The following is a 17,443-nucleotide window of genomic DNA, read 5'->3' as shown; positions in this document are numbered from 1 at the left end:
AATAAAGAGTCGCTAAAACACGAATACATAGAATAGAGTCGGGCTGTCAAGCAGGCCCGCGAAGCGGCTGACAGGATTTGTCTGGTGGTCCCGAAGTGGCAGTGCCCACTGCGCGCGATTTGGCCCGTCCCGCACGACCTCAATAAGGTTATTCAATCAATCGATCAATCAATCAATCAATCGTATAGAGTGCGCAAAACAGCGCTCGTCATGTTCACTCTGTTCTACGTCCGTGTTTTAGCGCTGCTTGAATCGGGCGTTTGGCATTTCCTTTGACATGCTTCAGGCACAAGAAAACCCCACAGAAGATAAATATATGGCTAATTGTGAGGCGCGAAAGCCATGCTTTCCTCTAGGTCTACAGTGACACAAACACGCGACACACATTCACTGCAAACGTCTGCGTGGAGAACGCGTGGTTACTTTGACTCGGTACGATATGCCTCGATATTTCGCGAAACGCGACCAAAACGCGAACATTCTGAAGTCATTTTTCAGCACTTTCATGGTAGCCGCGAGGTATGCATGACGTCACTGGAGATACCGCTGCGAGACATACGGCCGTATGGATTTGCTAATTTCTTTGCTCATCACGTGCTGCTTTTTTTTTTTTTTTTACTGTCAGAAGTACAGGGACCGGTCCGTGTGTAATCGCAACAGCTGCCTTGTTTTGCAATCGGTATGGTTTAGTATTAGCCCTAGATTCGTGTGCCTTTCATTGCCTTGAGTGGGTGGTAGCGTGAGCATACAGGAGAAGCACGGCCACATCATCCGCCGATAACCGTTGCCGTCGTATATTTACGCGGGCAGGGGCCAACCGCGTTTTAGCTGGGTCGGCTACGCCTCACATTTGTGCACAGAATCTTGTGACTTCTGTGTACTAATCCAAGCTTGTATGTGCGTGACGTTTATTCGTGTAGTATTAACACGCAAAGATTATCAGCAGCTTATCGGTATCTTATAATTTACGTTCCTGTTCCCCGGGCAACTGCAGTGCTTTGATGTCTTCATGGAAGGCGTTAAACGTAATCTCTATAGTGGTCGGCCCTTGGCACCGGTTCACGGGGCAATACTTGAAGAGAACATTTATTGTTCTTTTCTTACCTAGCCTCCAGGCCATATGGTACGCGCTAGTGCAAGAAAGCAGGTAGAGTGAAGGTAGTAATGGAAAGGGTAAACCAATTTTTAAGCCTTATTACACAAGTGGTGCCGTCCAAACCTACGCGCCAGCGGAGGCTCTTACTCTGAGAAACAAAAGCAGGTCTCGAAGGCTATACTTGTGTTGGCTGCACTCCCCGGAAGCAACTGTGACGTCGCAGACACGTCATACGCGAAGTTTTGAACACCGCTTGTACGGTCAGGTGAACTCGGAATAGACGCACGTTACTAGTCGGCGCTAGATCCTGCGTGAACGCTGAAGTAGATTATGAGGAACAGTAAGAACGCAAGAGGAAAAAGGATGCGCGCCACGACGTCCATCTTTTCCGGCGTGGATCTGGGTCGATGCATCCATGACCTCACAGACTCATAGAAGGACGTCTTGGTCATTCCAGGAGTCGGCTTTTCCGCTTCTTCAACCTAATAGATCGGTGAAAAAAGCGCAACACTTAGCTTAATTTGTTACCCAAGAACCCATCTATTGTGATGTATGCTAAGAAGTGTCCCGTGGCTGATTTAGGTACAGAGGTTTTAACATACGTGCGTTGTTCATGCCCATGCTATCTACGACGAAGTCCATGGGATTTATTTGGACCGAGAAAACAAACTTCCTAAAACGGTTACCGTGTTAGACCTACAAACTCAACAGGATTCACGAGACGTACTATTATGCTGGAGCTATCCACGATACAGAAGCAAACAGTGTCAGGAATTAAAAAGGAATAAAAAACCAAATAACGTTCGTGGCATTGTTGCGTTTCTGGGTGAAATTGTTCACCTTTACTTCATAAGAAATATTAGTGCAAAAATTTGGAGCAGCTGCCACGAAGGTCAAGAGAAGCAAAAGCGCGGCGTTTTCGTTTCGCGAGTAAGTGCTTACCTTGCTTTCGTCTTTCGGCGAAGCCTGCTGTTCCCCTCGAGTCACTCGGACGACGTAATCAGCCACGGTGACGTATATAAGCAGAAGAAAGACGAAAGTGAGGCAGATTCCGGTCCACGTGTCCACGGCCTTGGTGTACGAAGTGCGCGGAAAGTCCTCCTGGTTGAGCTTGGATACGAACATCGCCATTACCAGCAGAACGACCAGAGGCACGAACACGCGCACGGCCGTGTTCTTGTTGCTGATCCAGAGAACGATCCATGACACGAATACCAACATAATGCACGGGATGTACACGTTCACCATGTACCCGTTTCGTTCTCGGTCGAACATGAAGTCCAGTCGAAGGCAGGAGTACTCGCCTGCGCAAAAAGGCGACAATTGCCAGGTCACTCGAGAAGCGACAAGTAGGCATGTTCTGCGAAATGGTGACAACACCACACAAGGTGAAAAAACAGGGGCATTCATTACAGTCATGCTAATAAGAAGAAAGGAGAGAAACGGGGACAGAAAACCGTTCTGCAGAATATGAATCAACTATACCAACAGCCTGTTTTATAAGTATATAGGCATGAGTGTGTCTCGTCTTCTGTGCATGTACAAGGTGATTTGATGCGGAAAGCAAACTGTAGGCAGTCATTCTACGTACTGACTGAAGCAGGTGTACATGACAGGAATACAAGAACTATGAAGGAACTGGGGATGTTTACAAACGTTGTCAGTTCCTTGCCGTTTAGAGCAGCGTTTGCTGTGGAATTGTCTTTTAGACCACCTTTGCTGATATCACCGCACAGCACGCCTTTTCTCATCACGATTAGCGCAAAACACACGCGCACACATACACACACACACACACACACACACACACACGCACACACGCACACACACACGCACACACACACACACACACACAAGGAAGTGCACGACACGGGCGCTAAGAACTCAAAGTTTAATGGAAGCAACATGACATATAAAAGGAAAGCATTCAAAATCTTATCAGGCCCACTAAGCATGTAATCACGTATGCTGTAGATATAAAATTTCGGCGTCTGGGAGAACAATTGAAGCCTGGCTCACGCACCTGTCTTTTGCTATCATGATTTCAAAGGCTTTAGCAATTTTACGCGTGCGCTGGTCTCAAGTTCCGTATACTGTCACGCCGCCCCGCGGCCGCCAGCGTAACTTTTTCAAACAGTATCGAAGTATAGCGGCGGAGCAGCGACGCTCATAGCATGTGCATGTACGTCTTGGCTGGCCTTGGGCTTTCACTAGAACGCTTCTGTTGTAGTTACCGGGCGCACAAAGGTCACTGCAGTTGTTGCACAGTCTCCATTTGCAAAAAGGGTGCGTATTTCAGACACAGTGAAATAACAACTGAGACGCTTATTCGCGTTCATCAGTACCTGCGAGTACGTTTCGTGTGTCATTTGTGCGTGAGAAATGCAGGGGGCGTTTCGATCTGCCTGCCATTTGATATGTTCCGATATGTTGTCATCCGACCTTCCGACATGTTGCGGTCGGGGCAGAACATCGTAACCACCACATCACCGCGGCACACACATACAGAGCCTTGAAGAAGAGTAGGATTACTTTGTGTCGCCGAATGTCAGTGCACGAAAGGCAAGTCTTGCGGACCGGCACGATTAGCACGAAGACGAAAAGCAAGCTAACATTTCTGTACGATACCTTCCCAGTCATGTGTGGATTCCTCTTCGTGTAGATTCTGGCGGATATGAGACGCCTGAAGGCAGAGTCCTTGCACAACGACAGAGGCGCTACAGACCTCCAAGCCACAACAAGTGATGTATTTGACATTCAGGACCTCTTCACCTTCAACGAGGCATCGTATCCGAGTTTCTTAAGTGTCTAGGTGGCGCATAATATGCGACTGCAAAAAGAATAGAGCCTTCGCGAAGCAAAAAAAAAAAAAACACTGCAGTGCAGGCCGCACATGTGCTCAGTGACTCCGATACTACAGTGTCTAGAAATTATACCGATTCTTTCCGTGGGCGCCATATTGTACCACCCTGTGCGTCCCCTATAGGTGACAAAACTTGCGAACTGTTTAGCTCGGCTGCCCAACCGGGAAAGATTAGTAGATGGTCTACCTTTCAGGAAGCTAGCGTGCTCGCTCGGATGCGCGTTAGGACACCGTGCCGTCTGCTTAATGTACTATCAGAGTCAAATGAAACTCGAACAGTGGCAAGCCTTTGTGATAGTGTAGTGCGTGGCATCCAGTTATCATCATTGACAGGCGCGCGCATCCTGTTCAGTAGCTTTGCGCATATATGCGTGCCTGTTCGTAGTGATAAGTGGACGGCGTGCACTATACAATCGCGAAGGCTTGCTGCTGTTCGGGTTTCATTTGACGCTGATAGTACGTATCCACTGCATGAAAAAGGGATTGAGAACACCACTCCGCTCGCACATTCGGTGAAACGATTATACCTCTGCCACACGTGGCAATTTAAGCGCACTTTGAGCGAGTACACTTCGCCGCGAGGGTCATTTGCGTGCTGTCACACGAGAAAGTCTAGTGTCACTCGCTGCAAAGTACACTTGCCGGCAAGTGTGTTCCCCAACTTCACTTCGCTGCGAAGAAGAGCGTATAGCCTCAGTACAAGTGGCTTGCGCAGAAATACGCTGTTGTCTAAAGCGGCGCTCATACTATTTTTAAGCAGTTGTTTTCGTTATAGGGAATACTGCTATTTTTTAAAACAAGTCTAGTAGTACTACAAGAACCTCGCTACTGTCACCTTCGGGCAGTTTGCGGCCACGTGCGCTAGGGGAATGCGGCCACACATGCTGTGCAATAGCGGCGTCCGTCACACTGTTTACTTCCAGGCACGCTTGCACATGTGTAGGTGAGTCGTTCCCTAGTCATTTGCGATGGCGTGTGCCACTTGTGCTACTTCAACGAAGACAACGTGGTCCGACGATAAGGCAGGGGCGCAAAAAGTACAAATATATGTAGCGCTACAAATCGGCCATTTGCCACTGGCATCATTTCCGAATTACGCTTCGGTTTCTCGTGTAGCAGCTAACCGCCAAAATGACACTTTGTGAGCGTAAGTACACTCGCTCCAAGGGCACTTAAGTTGCCACGCGTGACAGGGGTATTAGAGAGCTGTATGGATCAACGTTCCGCGCTGCCAACGGCCTGCCCCTTCTGCACTAACAACAAGAGCTTAATTCGGGCGAGTTGGTTAATCGTGGTTGTGTTCTAGTAGCAGCACGACAACTTCAGTTGACAGTCAGCGCTCTTTCCTGTCCTTTTTGTCTCTTCCTGAAGTTGTCGCGCTGCTAGTAGAACACAACTTTCTGCACTCTTTTGTCCACCTTCGCGCGCATGCTTCCTAGCTTTTTGCCAGCCCGAAAGACAACATTTGTGTCATAATGACTGGCAACCTTCTTCAAACGACACGACACCTAGTGCAGATATGATATAACAATGAATTTTTTGGCTTATTCGAAGACATTGGTTGATTTGTGGGGTTTAACCACAGCATCAAGGCTCTCTTTATGTTCCATTTTCAAGCGATGAAACAATCGGATAGGCGAGAAAAGTTCGTCGTGCGCTTACAATACACACACATACACAGCAAACAATACACACACATAACGCACGCGCATACGCACACACACACTGGCGCGCACGCACGCACATGCGAAAGGACGGCATAGTAAAGCTCTCTGCACTGCGTATGCTTCTAAGTGCATTGAGACCAACAATAAGTCACCTTTTCGGCACCTGCCTCACTTCATCAAAAGAGATAACTCACCTGTATTTGTCCTTGACGTACAGTAGTCTGTCATGAACTTTGTCAGAGAGAACTTCGAAAGGTGCAGAGACCTCTTCACTTGAACTGGATCACTTTGTCTCCACAAGTATACTATGTCTTCCGTTGTGTGGGCATCTGGCAAAGAAAATGTATGAAGCCGTTGTTATGGTATTGTTTTTTTTTTGTTCTTGCAGACGAGTTGTCCATCACTAAGTTTATTGCAGGTATATTCAATACTCCTAATAGTAAGTTACCCGGATCTTAACGCGTTGACCTCGCGGTATGATCGTGAGGCAAGTCGTAGAGGTGGACTCTGGCTTAAGCTCGTCCACATAGGGTTCTTTAGCTTATATATAAGGTCCGATGTAAGAGGGTATTTCACCGATGAAAAATAATAAAAATGGTTTATTTTCAAGGTTTTCAACAAGTGCGCTCTTCCCCCTCCCTCCAAAAAATAAATAAAAGTCCTTGCTACGGGCCTGATATGTTTACACAGATGTTCTTGCATTTGGCCCACATCGAAATGCGAGTTCCCCACTTAGTTCACAAATCTTATACTTCTGTTCGTGATTATACGAGGGCAAGAAAGCATCTGATTATGTGCTTTGCTATTTTCCTGTAGAACCGTTCCGTGCGTCGTTCCAACAATGTCACACGTTTTCCATTTATGTCTTACACAAAATATATGAATTTCGTGTACAATGTTATGCATTTTCACTCGAATTATGTGGACAACGTCAACAAAGTGCTTGATTGGGCTGTTTGGTTGATTGACTTGCTTGATATGTGTGGGGTTTAACGTCCTAAAACCACCATATGATTATGAGAGATGCCGTAGTGGAGGACTCCGGAAATTTTAAGGGCTGTTTGGTGCTGCATGGTAGAAGAAAAAGTGCTTAACAGCGCAAACGACTGGAGGGGATAGAAGAGACGAGACTGTTCTCGTCTCTTCTATCCCCTCCTGTCGTTTGCGCTGTTAAGCACTTCTTCTACCGTGGAAAACGTTATTGAATTACTTGAATGGTAAACTACTGGACGGTTTGGCATGGTGCTATCGCTTTTAGACGAAAGGTAAAATTTCCGCAGCCAGCTGTGCACTAGACTTGCTAAGCCTGGCGCATAATTTTATTATGGTAAACAGCGTGGGCAAATAGGACAAGAAAGACAGAAAGGACCTCGCGCTGGCTTTGTTCTCCTGTCGACCACGCTATTTCCCATCATGGAGCCATGCCAACAAGCTCAAGTTATTACCATTAAAAACAACATTTCTGGCATGATTTGACCAACCACAAAAGCTTCTGCTCCAATCCATTCACTCCAGTTATATTGGCGAGTCTAGTGGTGCAGCCAGGGAGTAGCATAGTGTTTCCTAAAAAAACTAGATGGTATTCCGGCAATATGGAAATCATGGGTAGTACACAAATTAGCCTAGTCTTCATGCTTGCGGCATCGCACTCACTTGTGGCTTTGCTTATTGCGGTAAAAGAACGGACCATTGTTAACTTCGTGACCCGATTCTAATGGTTAACGTGGTGAAGTCTAACTGCTGAACATTGGCTGATCGTCGTCTCGTGACCGAGCGGCTCAAAGCCACGCGAAGCCAAAAGGAGCTGAAAGAGCGAAGACGAGATGAAACGTGTGTACTATTACAGTGTCTAGAAATATACTGGCATACTAACCATTACTCCCATGCTGGCTGAAGCGCTGTGCGCTGCAGCTCCCATAGACACTAGTTCCCTCTAGTGTACTTATAGGGAACACTATGAAGAGTGCCACACCGGGCCCTTGCTCCCCCCCCCCCTCTCAATTTTTTATCTTAGCCATGGCATAAAAAGCCACAATGGCTCTCGTTCACATCTGCCTGCCCAGCCCCCCATCACAAAAAGCATCCCCCCCCCCCCCGCTACTCTTTCAAGAACGCAAAAATGACATACTCACAGCTTGTAACTACGATTCCACAAGTTTGATGGTCAAACGGAAAGTTCATCAGGTTCATGGGACAGGACAGTTTCAGCGACAACCTGCGTGGATAATGCTGTGCTAAGTGAGAAGTACGCACAGGTAATGCTTTCTATGTGCCACGTTCGGAAGCGAAAGCCCAATATGTGAACGCTGTCGCATATCATGCGCGACATTGCTTGATGGCAACGCCCGTACGTATCCTCTGGGGCCAATCATGCACTGAGGTTTTGAGCCAAGTAATCCGTACGTGTATTTTTGATCGACTGTTTGAATAAAGAGTGGCTAGCTCAAGCCCTCATGTCCATTATATTCATAAATCATGGCTCAACGCGTAACGCTGTTGAAGTCGTGAAACACTTTTTTTTTACATTTGCAGTCAACCTGTCGAGCCATGCGGGCCTTCTAAAACATTTCGTAATGAAATAACCTAATATGCACGTGCAGAGCGTCGTTATTCATTTCTCTATAAAAACTAGCGCAATAGTGAAAAATTCTAATACTTCAAATAGCCAGCTCCTAGCGGCAACCTTCTTTAAATCGCAATAGATAGATAACATGATATTTTACCCTCCCACTGCGCATGCGAAAATGAAGGACATTATTGCTTACGGGAAGAAAGAGAGACCTGAGTGATCTAAGCTGGGATACAGGATATATCTACTGGCAGTGCATCGAAATATTCAGGAGTCTTTGTGCTATCGGGAAAATAGGACCAAGATTTTGCGTGCGTGACGTACTATCTTTAATTATTTGTTTGTTTATTTATTTACTCATTGATTTATTTATATATCTATTTATGTCTATAACATTGTGAATGCGTCTTCCTAAGTGTTTTCTTCCTTCATGCCGGGAGTCATACCTTCGTTGACGTGCCCAGCCACGCGAAACGCTTAAATGCCTCCGGCAACAACGACGCTCATGCATGAAACAATAAAATGCTACAACAAAATGTGCCACCGTTCAATGACAAGTCTTTTCGATGAAAGATCAAATCGCCACATCAGAAGTGACTAATTGTTTACAAGCTCGTGTTCGAACGCGCCATTACGTATGACCAGCGCGACTTCGACGGCTGCATTTGTGTATATGTTCACTCGCGCCGGGTTTTTCACTTACGACTACACCACCTAAATTTGTGCGCCATATAAGCATCGTTTAATATGTTAGCGACTCGTAGAGTCAGTATTGTAACGGCGTAGGTTTACCGGACACTTTGAAAGCGTGCATGACGGAAGATAAGCGAACGAAAAAATCGGCCCCGTATCTACATGTTACACCGCAAATGTCATCGAAAGACGATAGTCTTGCGTCTAGAGAGAGTGAACAAGACGTTTATTTGATGTTCCGCGAAAAAAAAAATTGGGGAATTGTATTCTGGAGGCGCTGCTTTTAGAGTGCCTCGAGCGTGCAGCGGAGGCGAACGAGCGCATCAAGTCACGTCACACGAGAGACATGAGCGCTATCTGGCAGTTATCCCGGAAAACGGGCCGCGCCAAGTGCGCGCCCGTCTCTGAGGTGATAAGGTGTAGAACGCAAGGTGACGGGCAGGTGCCACCACCATGTCGTCTTAGCAAAGCGTTCGAAACACTTGCCGTTTCGTGCATGCGTTATAAAGGCTACGATCATTAAAAATACCTATGTATGCCTTTTCTAGTAAAAAAATACACATACATAATATTGGCGTGTTGTTATGGTGCCTCAGATATGCGCAATAATAGATTTTAAAGACGATAGTCTTTCTTGGGGACCTTCAATGAAAAAATATTTGGTAAGTCTGTCTGTCTGTACATTTGTCTGTTTGTCCGACCTAACGATATTTCAAACGGCACCAAACGGCCAACCCCATCCGCAGCGCCCACCAATATTGCTCAAGGTTTAGCGTTCATAGCTGTGCAATTGTCAATTAAAAAGCAATTATTGCGCATATCTAAGGTGCCACAACAACGCTTCGATGTTTTGCATGTCTGTCTTTATACTATAGTATATAGAAGAGGAACACACAAGTAACTCTAAGGAATGTAGCGTTTATCCCGCTGCGCTGACAGTGCAACGCGATGCTCAGAAATGCATTCCCAACGCTTTGCTCTGACGTCACGGTGGTGGCACCTCCCTGTCGCTTTGCGTTATACACCTGAGCACCTCCGAGACTGGCGCGCATCTTTCTCCGCGGGCTGCAAGCCTTCGTTTTCGAAGATAACTGCCAGATTGCGCTTGTGTTTAACGTGCCTCGATGCGCTCGTTCTCCTCCGCTACACGCTCGAGGCACTCTAACGCAGCGCCTCCAGAATACCATTCACTGATTTTCTTGGGCAAAACATCAAATAAACGTTTTCTTCACTCCCTACAGGCGCAAGACTATCATCTTTCGACAATATTTGCAGTGTAACATGCAGACTTGTAACCAATATTTTTAATTGATAACCGCACAAGTGTGAACACTGTACATTGAGCAATATGGGTAGGCGCTGCGGATGGGGTTGGCCGTTTGGAGTATCGTTTGGTCACTTTAGTGCCGTTTGATGTGCCGGTAAGGGTGGACAGACAGACAAACTTAGAGAGAGAGAGACAAAAATTTTTGCGTCGATAGTTTCCAAAGAAGACTATCATCTTTAAAAAAACAAATGTCTCACCGACTCATACCTACTCATGTTCAGCATTAATATCAGCCTTACCTAGATCTCAAAGCAGTGTCGTTCATTCACAATTTCAATATTTATTGATCAGTGGTGCGAACTAAACTAAAACCACCCACCCCAACTTTTTATCAAATTTATTGATTAAAGAATCTTATGTTGTCTGTGTCAAGAAAAAAAAATGACAGTACTAGTTTGCCAGCACTCATAATCCAAAAAATTTCGTGAGTGTGAATTCGAGTGAGTCTGGCTCAGAAAAACTTAGCTTAGCATGAGTCCGAGTAAGCAGTGAGCGCAAAACACACTTCATGAGTGTGCGTGAGTGAGCTCGATAAGTTTCGCCGACCCTGGATCACACGTGTACCTGACGCTGTAGAGCACGCTTCCATCGGGGTATATCCTCGCCAGCACGTTTGGCTTCATGATGTTGTGAAACCACCCGCTGATCTCGTTCGAGAAGAATGGGTCCGGCAGCCACAACTTGTAAGTGTCCTCCACGATGACATACTTGAGCTGACCACCCAAGTCGTTGAACTTGAGTCTGTCGTCTCTCCATTTTTGACGGAACGTCAGTTGTACGCTGAAACACTGCATAGACGCGCAGAACAGCGTGGGTCAAGTTATGTAGTACGTTTGCCATAACTTGTACGTGGCATAGAGGTACAGTCGGCCGAATCTTTAACTATCGTGCACTAGCAGCAGTTTTAGATGCGGAACGTCTAATACTCGAGGCTTGTAGTGCGGCGCCGTCCGCAAGCTTCCTGCTCCTTCTTCCACCATCTGTGCATCCCTTCCTCCTCTACACACCGCGCGCGCTTCACTCCTCCACCATCTGTGCACCCTTCCTCCTCTACACACCGCGTGCGCTTCTCCTTTTCACGAACATTCGCTAGCTGTATAATGTAGCGCGCATGCGCCGTCACGCTTCGAGAACATCGGCATCTGACGCGCGCGCATGCGCCGTCGCGCTTCGAGAACATCGGCAGCTGACGCGCGCGCATGCGCCGTTGCGCTTCTCCCCCTTCTCGAACATTCGACAGCTGACAGTGCATGCGCCGTCGCGCTGTATATATACTCAAGGTCGGTGCTCGCTCGCTCAGTTGTCGCTCGTCGGTTGGTTTGTACGGCGCGTCGACGTCCGAGGTCGCAATGATCGACGTCCCTTCGACCAGCGCCGGCCAAAGTGTTGGCGGAACCGCAACCAAGTCGTCGTCCGAAGACAAGGCAGCGCGGAGAGCTCGCGACGCCGAACGTAAACGTCGGCGTCGAGCGGAAGATGCTCAACTTAGAGAACGTGAAGCCGCTGAGAGACGTCAGCGTCGAGCAGCAGCACCGGATTCGGCCGCTTTGAAACGTAAGCGTCGACAAGAGGACCCGGACTTTCGAAAACGGGAAGCCGAGTGCAAGCGTCGGCGACGAGAGGCCGATCCCGATGCTGCCCGCGAGCGCAAGCGCGCCGAGGTAGCGGCGTGGCGCGCCAAGCAGTATGCCACGCCCAACGCTCGCTTCAAGCGCGACTTCCTCGACCGAAGCTTCGGCCACATTTGCAAGGTGTGTGATCCTCTTTGGTTCGATAACAACTTAACTCGGATCGGCAACATTCAGAACAACTCCAAAGCGTTATCGGTTCTTTGCGATACGTTTGGAAAGGGCACCGACTATGCCGACTACGTCGTGTGTGCTACGTGCAAGCAGTCGTTGATTGCCGGTCGAGTTCCCTCGGCTAGCGTGAGTTACGCTCCGCATCCTCCTCAGTGTTCCCCCGAGGGAAGCTGCGGGCAATTTTTAGCGTGTATCTTTTCTATATGACTGAATTAAGTTCCGAAAGCGGTGTGAACATGTGCATACCACCAAAGTACATGCGCTCACAACAACGTTTTGCAACTTTGCTCCATCATGTGACGCTGACATACACAAAAGTGGCCGCTACGCTCAACAGCTAAACTTTCGGCCGGCTGTACGTATACGTCATCACAATTTGAACATGCATGCATTATCCTGAAAGGCGACAGATATGCAACGGATAGACAACGTTAGACTGCTGGCGGTCGTATCAAAGCATTTTCTCATAGCTTTGCTAAGTTAATCTGATTAGTTACATATTGTCGTGTGGTTCTGACGTTGATGAAAACGAAACACAGGTTCTAGACGAACCAGTGTTCCAGCAACACTCAAGGTGCGGAGAACGCGACAAAGCGCAGACGTCCGTAGTCAGTAATCTGATGATCGGCGATAATGTAATCTCTTACACATCATCAGTGATCAATCCTTCCAGCATTATCACCAGTGCCCGCGTAAGCTCTCGAATAGATTTTACTAGTCGTGTCTTGCGCGCAATATTAACGGAACAATCTGAGATAATCTCGGAACTTCTAAAACACTGCGACGGAGCATTATGGACAGACAGACAGACAGACAGACAGACAGACAGACAGACAGACAGACAGACAGACAGACAGACAGACAGACAGACAGACAGACAGACAGACAGACAGACAGACAGACAGACAGACAGACAGACAGACAGACAGACAGACAGACAGACAGACAGACAGACAGACAGACAGACAGACAGACAGGAAATACAGGGGGGGGGGGTCCTCAGATGGCACGTCTTTACTTCGCACTGGGTAAACTGAAAGGTGATAGTGAAGGCACTAGCTACTTACCATATCCTTGTCATCAATGTCCTCTATCGATCGGACGAACATATTGGTGACGACTACCACGGGACCTGCGAAGAAAGCAGCGATGAGCCTTGCTGGAAAGTATGGGCGGCTCATTGTGTGCTGCGTATTTTTTGTAGCTGTTACATGCACCAACATTCAGTACAGCTTCGTTACATAATTACTGCCATATACTTATGAGAACTCTGACAACCATACCGGCTGAAATCTATAGTTGGACGGAAACTCGTCCGGTCAGAAATAGACATGAAGACAATTAAAACAAGACGCTGACCCCGATGAAAGCAAATAAAAGCAAAACGTTTGGGCCCCCCATACGGGAGCCTTGTTCACAAAAAGAAAATCTATCTTTAAAAGCATTCACTGAACACTGGCCGTGAACTCATGACGTATACAAGCGTCATGCTTCAACCAGCCGCATATTAGCGCAGATGATTCAAAAATGAAAACTAGTTTGTTAAGTATGGTCAACTTTCTTTCCTTTCTCGCAATGTTTTGGTGTTTCGTGCAAGGTAAGTCGATCAAAAACGAAGGGTTTATTTGGGACAAATGCCACGAAGGCGCCACCATTTCAGAACTACCACCTAGACCAGACAACCGCGACGACACGATGATGACCGACTGCTCATTGCGCAAGGAACGAGGGATGTTTGCTCAGGAGAGTTAGCACTAACAACAAAACCTAATCAGCTACTTTCCCTTCCCCTTGTTACTCTTCTTTTCATCCGCATTTAGGCATTCTGTATGAACTAAGGTCAGCCTCATGAAAATGTCCTTTACCCGTCGACTCGTTGGTTCCGGCCGGTCGTACTTGCTTGTCATACTTCTCCGGCTTGAAGACATCGTTCAAAACCCGGCCGGCGTAGCTTGCGAGGTTGCTCCTATAGCGAAACGAAGAGCAAGCACGAAGTGAATCAGCATAGGTTAAAGTCTGACAACGTTGATTTTGAAATGTCTGACTTGGAGACAAATAATATTAGGCTGTATTGAATGGAAGACAAGTGGACATGTGCCTTTAAGAAACAAATGATAATATCCAATACACTTTCGGTGCAGCAGAAATATGTTCCTGTCATTTGTGGTGTAAGTTGAGGAATACAAGGGGTCCTTAATTGTTTTCATGAAGATTATATACTGACAAGCAGAGACCTAGCTACTATAGCGTTGCAGCGAGCAAGTTTCGTTTGGCCATGGGTTTGGCTTGTCGCCACGTCGTAATTTCTTATTCGCTTAAACGGGTGCAGCGAGCGAAAAGAAGTCCTTATAGTGAAACCGAACTGTTTCATTAGAGCCCGAGTTGAGCAGACTAAAATTTTGCTGAAATCACGTGTACTGCGTAGATCTGGGCGTTTATTCTACTTCACGACTTAAATGTTTGTTGTATGACGTCTAATTGTGGTGTCGATCAAGGCAACAATATACATATTTTTCAATTATGTGCCAAACGTCAGCTTCCATGTACATTGAATACTAACAACGTGCTCCTCTTAGATGCCGACGGTCATGTGCATGTCGTTTATCCACGTTTCAATATCATCATCATCATCATGCGGGCGTGTATACTCATGGTTACCTCCTGGTGACCATCATCATCTGGTGACGTTTATGTTGAAAAGTTTTTATTGGGCCCGAGCACTAAGCACCGAAAAATTGTGCAACGCATCCGATGATGATGATCGCGAGGAGGTAAATGCAGGCGTACGTGATCGCATAATTATAATGCTGATGCACCGATGACTAATATGAATAAAATAAAAGTCCCCGATAGGCTTACATTTATTTACGTATGTGAAAGTGCGTGGGTATAAGGAATACTATGGGCTTCCCGATTTGTCAACCAGAGCACACACTTTCTGAGAAAAAAGTAGTGTCACTTTACTCTTTTTAGGGAGTCCGAACTTGCTACATCTGTAAGCCCCTTTAAAGGTGCACTTCGAATCTCTTTTGGAGATCATTATACTCTCTTCGGCGAGTCGTGAAAGGTGCGACTATTCAAAATAGTGTGTCTCAAAGGACAGTTATAAGTGTGACTTGGGATTCCTCGAAAAGAGTAACAGTTAATGTTCATTTTTGTTTAATGTGGGCTAAGCGAGTAAGACGAACCGCATAGGTCCCCGCACTTCAAAACCTCATTCCTTCAACAATATTTTGAAAACACTGATATCCTCGCTCTGTTGTGTGGTTCAGGTATACGTGAATTTTACTTAAAAATGGCTATCGTGAAAGAAAAGAAAAACAGCGCGATGTAGTAATGCTATGCATTTTAGGTAGAACAGCCTTACTGGGCGTTGCCGGCTTGAAACACAATGAGAAGAACAGCGCAGGCTGCAGGAAGTTTCAAGTACCAGTGATGACCCATGCTGAGAATATGGACCCTGCAGGAGAAAGTGATCCCGGACTGTTTTATCAAAATTTATTGCAGCATTATTGATAACATTCTCAAGTCAAAACACACTTCGCCTTTTTCTGGAACATTACTTTTAAACTGCTCCAAATACCTGCATCGGCCCATTCATAGAACACATTACAATATTGTGCCGGAATACGGGGATGCACTTCGTAATTAGTTGGCATGCACAACACAATCAATTACACAAAACAAGCAATACGAGTAAGCGAGATTGCAGGATGAGACGAAATCATACCCAAAGGCAATGTTTAATACGGCAACAACCGGGAAAATGCTGGAATGATGTTCATGTAAACTCCAAGTACTCCAGTTCTATCCATGGCGATCAACATTATGACACCCGTTAAGTGCCTAGTCAGCATAGCGAGTACATTGCATCCCATGGGGCACGTGACCTAAACTTTGTAAGACTTGGTCCAGCTAAGGTTATCACTTTAATATTAATAGTGAGAAGTACATGACAGACCGATTATATCTGCTGTAAATATTAAGGTGAGCTTCGACAGATATCGCTGGTAACACTGCCAGACCGATTCCACTTCTACAGGTAACAACATCAGCATTAGTATAACAAAGAGAAATGCAAGTCTCCTCACGTAGTTAACCTAATGTTTCTTTATTGTACATCATTGCCCGGTTGTCCGCGAAACTTAAGGACAGCCCCATTTCGTCACTTCTCACGTATGCAGGCATGCAATGTGTGCGTCACGAAAAGCATTCATGCTGCGCTGTTTACAACTGTTAATGGATACTGGGTGGTACAGTGGTAAGCAACGCTCACCGAAGCGTGGAAGCTTGGTAAATCCCGCCTGCTCAAAGGCGTCGCTGGCGGCGGTGTCACGGTGGCTCCGCGGCTCTTGGGTGGCGGCGCTGTCTCTAGTGGCCCCCCTCTTCAGGGCATACGAGCAGATCGCGAACCTCGGGTGGGCCTTCTCGGTCGACCCCTCGTCGCCAGCTATTTTCTTCTTCGTTGCCCTCTCCCTTTTCTTTCACGGACTCATCAAGCCCGAGAAGACGTCACGGCTTTTGGAGCTTACTTTCTTTTCGAGCAATTTCTTGTGCTTGTAGGGCTGGAGAACTCGGCCAGCGCAGCGGAAGTGGCGATAATTCGAATATCCTGTTGGTCGCGACGATTTCGGGACGCCTTGACGGCGACGCGTAAAGGGGGCCGGGCGGGAGGTAAAAGGCGGGCGACTCGCACAGATTGCGCAACTGTCTGTTTCGCACATGTCGCCAAAGCGGAGAGGGCGGGGGTGCGTGTTTGTCGGGATGCTGTTTGCGGCCAGGGGGACACAACGGGGCTGCTGCAAGCGTCGCCCCTGGATTGCAAGGGGCGGCATTCAGCGTGCAACCTAGTTCAAGGTTTTTGGCCCCAGTTATTACAACAACGCTTGTTTACCCCCTCCCCGCCATTTTCTTTCCGCCTCCTCTTCCACGCACCCCCACCACGCTACCCTCAACTTTGCACCCTCAGCTCCTTCGACGTGTTTCGGAGCGTGGTTGATTCCGAAATAGAGGCGAAAGAGTGTTGCCCAGGCGCCTCAACGCGTCACCCGTGTTTTGACGTGCACGCACTCAAGCACGCGTGATATCCCACCCGCGGCGAAAATGTGACGCGTATGCCCACTTCGTGTAATATCCTCCATCATCTGAGCCGCACGCCTCGCGATAATCTGAGCTGACCTTCTTAAGGGCCATCAATCATAATCGCAACGACCTGAGCAGCCTCTTTGCCTGCGTCAAGCATTGGCTCTCAATTGCGCAAGGTGGACGGTGCCAAAACGGCGCTCCTGCTTTTGCTACGCGACACGTACGTATGCATTGTAATTGCTTGTGCCGACACAAAACGCCTTTTCCCGAGAAAGTGAGCAGGCGTTTTGCCCATACAGGTGAAAGTTGCCATCTTGCTCTCTCCCTCTTTCCTCTGTGCG

General features: G+C 47.2%; 1 protein-coding gene across 1 annotated transcript; it reads right to left on the bottom strand.

The window, feature by feature from the left end:
* Positions 1 to 1,159: 1,159 nt before the first annotated feature.
* LOC142814555 (glutamate-gated chloride channel-like) lies at positions 1,160 to 16,446 on the bottom strand. The gene is made up of 9 exons (XM_075893422.1): positions 16,294 to 16,446; positions 15,385 to 15,477; positions 13,883 to 13,983; positions 13,085 to 13,149; positions 10,780 to 11,003; positions 7,759 to 7,841; positions 5,821 to 5,955; positions 2,039 to 2,400; positions 1,160 to 1,578 (listed from the first exon to the last, which is right to left on the bottom strand). Exons 2-9 carry the CDS (start codon positions 15,459 to 15,461, stop codon positions 1,387 to 1,389), a joined length of 1,239 nt encoding a protein of 412 aa, XP_075749537.1. The 5' UTR covers positions 15,462 to 15,477; positions 16,294 to 16,446; the 3' UTR covers positions 1,160 to 1,386.
* Positions 16,447 to 17,443: the final 997 nt, after the last annotated feature.

Source organism: Rhipicephalus microplus, chromosome 4 (genome assembly GCF_043290135.1).
Source record: "Rhipicephalus microplus isolate Deutch F79 chromosome 4, USDA_Rmic, whole genome shotgun sequence".
Lineage (NCBI taxonomy): Eukaryota > Metazoa > Arthropoda > Arachnida > Ixodida > Ixodidae > Rhipicephalus > Rhipicephalus microplus.
The sequence above is the reverse complement of the archived record's forward strand: the minus strand, read 5'-3'. Positions and strand labels throughout refer to the sequence as shown.

What these genes read in the sequence shown, in the direction of transcription:
- LOC142814555 (XM_075893422.1), bottom strand. Translation starts at nt 15,461, where the DNA reads ATGGGTCATCACTGGTACTTGAAACTTCCTGCAGCCTGCGCTGTTCTT. An exon ending in AGCGTGCTCTACAGCGTCAG is followed by an intron (nt 7,842 to 10,779) that starts GTACACGTGTGA and finishes TTATCCACGCAG; the next exon opens with GTTGTCGCTGAAACTGTCCT. An exon ending in TGGAATCGTAGTTACAAGCT is followed by an intron (nt 5,956 to 7,758) that starts GTGAGTATGTCA and finishes TTTCTTTGCCAG; the next exon opens with ATGCCCACACAACGGAAGAC.